The sequence below is a fragment of the Cucumis sativus genome, chromosome 3 (assembly GCF_000004075.3).
Source record: "Cucumis sativus cultivar 9930 chromosome 3, Cucumber_9930_V3, whole genome shotgun sequence".
NCBI lineage: Eukaryota > Viridiplantae > Streptophyta > Magnoliopsida > Cucurbitales > Cucurbitaceae > Cucumis > Cucumis sativus.
In genome coordinates this window covers 38,163,666-38,171,721 of record NC_026657.2, presented here as the reverse complement: position 1 = coordinate 38,171,721, position 8,056 = coordinate 38,163,666, and the positions used below count along the sequence as shown (strand labels likewise).

General features: G+C 34.3%; 1 protein-coding gene across 2 annotated transcripts; it reads right to left on the bottom strand.

Annotated features, from left to right (window-relative positions):
* Positions 1-574: 574 nt before the first annotated feature.
* LOC101203062 (probable E3 ubiquitin-protein ligase RZFP34) lies at positions 575-6,095 on the bottom strand. Of its 2 annotated transcripts, none has more exons than XM_004136284.3 (12): positions 3,753-6,095; positions 3,046-3,643; positions 2,868-2,955; positions 2,716-2,775; positions 2,570-2,602; positions 2,393-2,470; positions 2,234-2,277; positions 2,030-2,070; positions 1,853-1,935; positions 1,668-1,759; positions 1,468-1,579; positions 575-1,049 (listed from the first exon to the last, which is right to left on the bottom strand). In XM_004136284.3, the coding sequence occupies exons 2-12, from the start codon at positions 3,225-3,227 to the stop codon at positions 939-941; spliced, it is 924 nt and encodes a 307-aa protein (XP_004136332.1). In that variant the 5' UTR covers positions 3,228-3,643; positions 3,753-6,095; the 3' UTR covers positions 575-938. The 2 variants fall into 2 exon arrangements, with proteins under 2 accessions (XP_004136332.1, XP_031738775.1); XM_031882915.1 differs by having other exon boundaries at positions 3,046-3,287; positions 5,883-6,075.
* Between the last annotated feature and the right edge of the window lie 1,961 nt (positions 6,096-8,056).

Below are 8,056 nucleotides of genomic sequence, written 5' to 3'. Positions count from 1 at the left end.
ATACAAACCCAATATTTTTGTCAAAAAAGTTTTGAAATTTCAGTAGTTCAGACCGTCGAAAATCTTCTTTTTCACTGCATATATTTTCCCAAATACTTAACTATTTGTCTTCTTTAGTGAAGAGAATGAAAGAAATATTGTGCCGTTGTCGAAACGTTCCTAATGTCACATTTTCGGTCCACCTTTTTTATTATTTATTTTTAAATATCTAATTAATAATCATAATAATGGGTATATTTGTAAATTAGACCCCATTTTTATGTAATACATAAGCCCATTAAAGACTTTTGTGAAAAACATAGGAAAAATTGTCAAAAATTATCATTAGCCTTCTTAGTTAAACCACTTTATTTATTTTCTATTTCCCTTGTAGATCTGCAAGTGGGCCTGAAGACAACATCATTGGGCCAAACTTGTAGGGCTAATCTTGAAAACAGGCTTCGAAACTGGCAAGACTTGGGTCGTTTATGTATAAAGTCCAACAAATAAAGTGAAGTACAAATGAAGTTGAAGCTCAATAAGACCGATTTTGAATTTGCAAGATTTTTGTTAGAAGGCATAAAGAGAAGGGAAATGAATTGTGAAAAACCAAATAAAATGAAATGCAATTCACTAACCACATGATTACAAAGCAATACTTTCCTTGAGAGCGAGGGGAAAAATACACAAATACAACAATACAGACACCGACCGAACAAATAGAATGATGGAGAATGAAGAGGTCGAATACAAGATATCAACCAAATAAAGAAGATAAAAAATATGCGATGTCATCAAGGAGGCTGCAGAACTACGATCCTTGTCCTCGTCTTCCCCATCGCTCGAGAATGATGAGTGTGGCTTGAAGGTCAGCATGGAAAGGGAGCTCAAGTAGCTGGAGATAAAAGGCATTTCAGAGCTGGAGGATGATAGAATATGGCCTTCATATGCACATCTACTTAGCCTCTGGTCTGTCTGGTGTTGTACGACTTGCAATTCAAGCACTTTTGAGCCACAACATGATACTGCACCTTTGACGTCTTACCGCAATCGTTGCAAAGAATCCAAACCTGTTCATCCAAAGTACAAAGTTTTTAAGAACCAAAAGCTTACGACTATATACTCGTACATTGTTAACCTCAACCCAGATACCCACATGCATGCTTTGAAGATTATTTTGGTTTAAAAACACCATGGTTATGACCATTTGAACACTATTTTCTAGTTTCTACTGTGATCTTATATGAACAATTGTACTCGTTTCTATGCATTACACTCTCATCACACACACACAAAATGAAATATTTCAGAACAAAAGTAAAGTGAATTTGCCACGTGAAAAATTATGATTAGAATATTTGTTAACATGCACTTAATATTTTTTATTCTACTACCAATAAACAAGCTCCCCAGAGGTGATAATATATGATTGACCTAGCCATGCAAATGAAATTGAAAATGCAAGTAAAAGAGGGCAAGGAGCTTTACCATTTTGTTTTGGTATGGCTCTGGAATGGGCGTAGCTGCAATTTCCATGTCAATTTTCTCCCACACCTTGGACATATCACAAACGGACTTGGAGCAAAGAGGGCAAGCATATCTGTGGCAGAATCATGTGATCAGAAAATAAAGTTTTTGGCATTAAACTAAGTTCCATAAGTAAACAAGAACTGAGTATGAACACTTACTGGAAGTGATCTCTCATCTCCTTCAAGCAATTTTGATGGATGGTGTGTCCACATGGCATTACCGTAACATCGTTCGTCGAATCGAATAGGTACTGCAAGCCATTTGTGAAAGATGCACATCATTAGTTAGTGCTTGCTAAGAACAAATAGAAAATGAATTAAGGTAAATGAGGGGAAAGCTTTACCTCAAAGCAAACAGGACAGTCATGGTGCATTGCCCCTTCAACGCAAGGATGGCTATTTTTTAGAAGAATTGAATAGCAGCAACCTTCATGACAAAGAAAACATAAAAATCAGCACACGAATTGCGACAAGTGAAACATTTTAGCAAAAGAGGAAGCAGATAATTACGTATAACTTACCACACTTATGGCAGTGGAAAAAGTTTTCGCGCCCTCCAATTCTGTCAAAACGTTTGTAATGGCATTAAGTGTGAGAATAGAGTTGAAACTCTAACGAAAACTCAAACAATACAACCAAGTATTAGGTTTTCATGTAAACATATGGAACCAGAACATTAGAGAAATAGTTTTAAAATAAGATAAATGGATTAGAATGGATCATACCTACAAATTCCGCAGCCATTACAGTGATACTGCTTCTTAGAGGTCTGCAAGATAGGCAACAAATATAATAAGTGATTAAATTAACAAAATTGTTAGTGCATAAAAAAAAGAGGTGAATCGGTGATAAAATGGAAAACTAAGTGGATGCCTAGAACTCACATCGTCATCAAACAGCTTGCAACTCTCGCAGAAATATTTTCCAAAACACACACCACAGTTGATACAGTCTTGGCGAACCTGCCAAATCAGAAATGAACAAAACTGTGAAGTAGAGCTCATGAGCACGAAATTACTGAACATTTAGTCAAAATTGAAATCGTAAAATTAAGCACACACCTCCTGTTCAGTTCCACAGAGTGAGCATATAACCTGAGAGAACAAAATTATTGGTAAGTTTGAAGAGATACTTCAACTCTGAGATATTTCTGAAGAAGTGAAGAGGTTAAAACAAGCTGGGCAAAGTAACCAGTTGGAAAATTTACCTGGTTGACTTCGTGGCGTGGTATCTCATGTCTTTCTTTCTGATCAACACAAATACTATTCTGTACGAGAAAAGAAAAAAAAGGTTTAGTCAGTATATGATAGCTCAGAACAACAAACATTCTACAATCAGGTTCAAAATGAAGTTCCTTGCCTTTATTTCATTATGGCAATGACGGCAATCAAATATTTCATTACAACAGGGAGCTCTGATACGACATCTTCGCCTATAATGTGCACATCTGCAAAATGACAAGACCCATGTTTAGAAAATGAATAAGAAAGACCTGAAACAGGATTAGAAAGAAATAGAAAACTTTCAAGGACTTTACCCATGTTGCATGTATTCCCTCTCCAACACCTTTTGGGGGTCATTTGATTTCTCAAAGGGCAACGCCGGAGAATCAAACTGCTCAGTGTACACAGTTCTTATCTCCTTTCCTCTGCATGTCATGTGTTGATTTTCTTCCGTCCCAATTGGTTGAGGCTTTGAGTAAGTTGCAACCTCTGCCATGGAAATATTATATCTTCCAATGCAGGACAATGGTTGAATCTGGATAGAAGCTTAAAGCACCTGCATATAGGAAGGACTTTAGCAATCATCCTAAACCCAGAAAAGGCATGTTATTCACCGTCAAACAGGCCATGACACTGTTGCTTTCTTCTATACAGCTGCAGATCACAGCACATCAGCAACAAATTATCCAAGAAACGTTGTACAGCTCCAATCATCAGAACTCCATGAGGAGAGTTCAGTTCATCCAAAAAAGAAGAGTTATAGGAACCCATATAATAACTACAACGCAGCACTGGGGGACTCCAGAGCCTCCAGCTTTGAATAGTGACCATTTGCACATCATGATCACTTGATTTGTTGAAGACTCCAGATGCAATTCCCACTGAACTGAGTCAAACAGTGGATGCATCAACCTATGGTAAAAGCAACACACCCAATCAAATGTGTTCCACAAATAACAAAAAAAAAGGGCAAAATATTTAATAGTTCTACTGGCTTAATTGTCCAAAAGGACAAGCCTACCTCAAATTGTATCTCCGCATTCAGTTTCCTTCAAAAACCCAACTTACCCATCTATTATTTCTCTGGAAGCCAGTAAATTTTCCTTCATCACATGGTATTTTGCATTCATCCGGTTCCTTCGTTTCCATAATACTGAGAACCAAACCAAAAAGAAAACCATCTTCCCAAAATAGCAAAAAGAAAACCATCTTCCCAAAATAGCAAAAAGGATTCTACAGCTCTTCTTCAAGGTGGTCGTACCCAGTAACTGCCAGCGTAATGAAAATTGTTCCAGAGGGCAAGGTGCAAGAGGAAGCAAAAGGTTCACTGGAGAGAGAAGGAGAACTGATAAAATGAGAGGAATCTGAACTTTTGACTTCTAGGATGAATTGCACAATTTGCGTAGCTGATCTTTCAACTGGAGGAATAGAATATATGTACCCAAGGCTATCCAGTCAACTGAATATAACGCTAAAGACTGCCCCTACAGCTCTTGCAATCTTGCTACCATGAGCCACCTAGAATTCTTATGGTCACTGAGCGTCCAAAGATAATCAAGACTTCATCACGAACACGTTGAAAAAGTAAAAACAAGTCCAGAACTTCAAAGATGCTGCCAATACTCCAGATTTAGAAAGGGTCAAGACAACAATCTGACATTCAACATCACCCAGAAGCATCTATCTAAACTTTATTTGTAATTATTCATTATAATTCTTCCAAGTCCGAAGTTTCTTAAGCACGTTGATAAAATGAAGTGGCTACCATCAGCTCCCTACTGCTCCTCATAAAAATTAAATTTTTTAAATTAAAAACAAACAAATAAAAATGATTCTAGGTTATATCACAAGCCCGGCAATAATATCCAGTGTTATGAAGGTGGCTACGTTGTTTTCACAAGGTATCAGCAGTGACCAAGTTAAGAGAAGGCAGAGAATTTGGTAAAGAACATCCAAATACATAAACCACAACTTGTTGCTTCATTTTGGACGTCATCTCGTGCACTTAAGTAGTTTACCCCATAATTCTGTACAGTTATCAAACAAAAAAGCCACCATTTTCGTTTGTGTTTAATATTTAAAGCACCAATAGCAGCGTCAATGTAAAAATTACTGAACCTAAAATTTCTCTGATCTAACTTAAGTTCCTAACTTCACTCATGTGTGCAAGCAGCGCATGGGGCAGGGGGGGTTCGTATTCAAATTCCCACTCGTCAAATCATGCAAGCAACAATCCATTTCGATTGAAATTCAACATCCTAGAAACAGCTTCCATGAATATTATACTACGTAGCAGTAACCTCTAAGAAACATGTCTTTTGTTATTGGGTTGAGGGGCCGAAAGGGAAACACATAAAGGCCGCAGAATGGATACGATCTCCCTAACTAAGAAGATAAGCATCTTAAACATGATACTTCAAATCGAAGACGAATTCAAGGGCTCAAAATTATGATCAAGAATAGAACATCATTCAGGAGCGTTACTCTCGTTCAACAATTTTAAAAACGATCGTCAAAGTCTTCAATAATCCAGGAGCCAGGGAACTTTTACAGACATCTATCTAGTTCTTAGCTACTATAAACAAAACCCTATCCTACAAAAAAACCAGCACACAACCAAACTGTATCCTAGGCATACAAAAACTTCACCATACCAAGATGCACCAATCAATCAAAACACCGCAAATAATCAACTTTAGCCATTTCTATTACTATGAAAGAAATCTAAGACAATCCTAGCGAACGAACATCACCCAGATCAATAATTCGCAAACAACCAAACGGCCCAAAACGCACTTAGCTACGAGAAGTTCAATTTCAATAATCGCATGGAAATAAAAGAACACAAAAATTTGGGACCATATACCTCCAGAATTGTAGTTGCAAAGGGAACAAGAACACAATCGAGAACCACTCACAACAAGTTGAACTAAACCAGAAGGTATAAGATCCCAAATCTCAATCAATTTCGATATAAAATTGCCAAAAAAAATCCAAACAATAAACTTTAAATCAGAGGCAAATGCACGTCAAATTGCCCGAGTTAATTAAGCAAACAAAATCAAACTAAGATCCAACCATACCCCACCAAAAAATGATAAGAAAACAAGAATTACGAACTACAGAAAACTTTGTTAATAGAATAACGAACTTCGTTCAGTCAGCGAACACGCAAGCCTGCGGCGGCGATGAGCCGGAATCCCAAAAAGAGAACCAATTAAAAAATTGGAGCTCTGAACAGCTGAGAGATTGGGTGAATTTGAGAGGAAAAAATCAAAGAGAAAGGCAAGAATGTAAATGTGTGAAGATACAGTTCGAATCGGATCGGTATTTATAGCAACGGCGAAGGCGGGGTTTCGAGAGGCTTCGCAACGCGCGTTTCTCAATGAACGAAAGCGATGCCGTGGAGCTTCCAATGTCGCTATCGGGCTAATGCCTCAAATTCCCTTTTTACCCCTTTCCTTTCGAATATCTTCAATAGTCTAAATGTGTCATTTTATGTTTTCTATCAAACAAATAATACTCCATTTAATATTTTAAATTAATTTTAAGATTTAATGAATCCATAAATTAATTAGAGATTCCATATTTTTATAAATAATAAAATTTGACCCTTGAAATCGAGATCAAAATTATTCTATATAGAATTAGACTTCTAATCTTGAGTCTATAAATTATTTCAAATTTTGAAGGTTTATCAACTATAATTAAAAAAAATATTAAATAATAAATTTTGAAAGCTTTAGATATAAATTATATATTTTAGTCGAAACACGACTCCACTCCCAAAAATACTTCTTAATTCTATAAAGTATAAATTCATATCTCAATGTCTAAACTTATAAGTCATATTAGGTTAGCTACATTCTATATACATTTTAAAATTAGTTATTTATGGTAAATAATTATTTGATCTAATAAATTTAAATGTAAACCCTTAACTTTTTATTTTTTGAATTTCTTCTTGTACAAGTTTCAAAGTGTAAGAACCCAATGAAAGATTTCAAAAGTTGAAATAAATTTGTAATTCAATAAAAGAAAACTGAAAATAAAAAGAAATTATGGATTCTTTTTTAGAATTTATTATTGTTTTGGACCAAAATTAATAGGTGTGTGTGTGTTGTTGTATTATGTGTCTCTGATTTTTGGACCAAATTTTGATAGCTGTAAAGAACAAAAAGCTATATATTTCGCAAAGATTCTCATTCTTCTTTACCAATGCAATTTCTTTATTTCACACTTATTTTACACATTTCTAAGTAATTGATAAATCAGAAAATTAAAAGAAAAAAAACAACGTCCATCTATTTATAAATATATACTTTTTTATAAAATGTTTAAAATTTCATAGCAATATTAAAATAAAATAAATTTCTATTTAATTCAACATATGTGTATGTATATTAAGACAAAAGATTTCGAGTTTAAATCCATCCATCTAATTTATACTAAAAAATATGCAAAAAAATTGCTTAATTATTATAACGTGAATTATTTGATTAGTTTTTTTTTCAACAATTTTGACTAAATATTCAAAATTGGCAGAATATTCTGAAATTGCCTTTTTTTTAGTAAATAACTTTGAAACATATGAATAGTATAATATAAAAGGTACGAAAGCTTTTTTTTTTTTCTTTTTTTTTTTTGGGTAAAATGAAACTTCTAATTTGAACATATATATATATATATAATTTGAAAATATATGGTACTTTTTTTTAATAATTAATTTAATAAAATTTCTTACAAAGGCATGATTATAAAAATATAAAATTGGAAGAAAAAAAGGGCTATAAATGATGATAATTAGACCAAACGAATTCAAATAAAACATTATAATAATATGATATATACTTATCGAAGTGGAACACTATAATGTTTAAAAATGAAATATTAGTTCAACAAGCAATTTTAATTCCATCTACTCTTTTACAAGCAAAGTAGGAAGAACACTAATCATCAAACCACCAAATTTCTAAGAATAAAAATGAAACGACATCATTTTGGAAGTTATTCAAAGCAAGCTAGAAGTTTTATAGACTATCGAAAAAGGGCATTCGAGAGTGCACATTCGAAAAGAGAATAAATTAGTTCGGATCAATCAATCAAATTGGTAAATACATACCAATCGAGAAATAATCGAGCAAACTTTGGACTAAAACCTTGCAACCTCGAGTGTTAGAATTGTCCTTGACATTGTTGTCGCATATTGCTACACATCACCGTGAACGTGACTTAGGGATTAAATAATAAGTAGCCTACTTGCCACCCCGAAAGGTAGAGTAAGTAATCTCTAAAGTGAACTCGGCCTTTTTTTCTCTCTCTTTG

Excerpts from the sequence above, each read along its gene's own strand:
- LOC101203062 (XM_004136284.3), bottom strand. The coding sequence starts at position 3,227 with ATGGCAGAGGTTGCAACTTACTCAAAGCCTCAACCAATTGGGACGGAA. Across the intron at positions 1,580-1,667 it reads GAGATGAGAGATCACTTCCA|ATATGCTTGCCCTCTTTGCT; the intron begins GTAAGTGTTCAT and ends ATTCTGCCACAG. Across the intron at positions 1,050-1,467 it reads AGCCATACCAAAACAAAATG|GTTTGGATTCTTTGCAACGA; the intron begins GTAAAGCTCCTT and ends TTGGATGAACAG.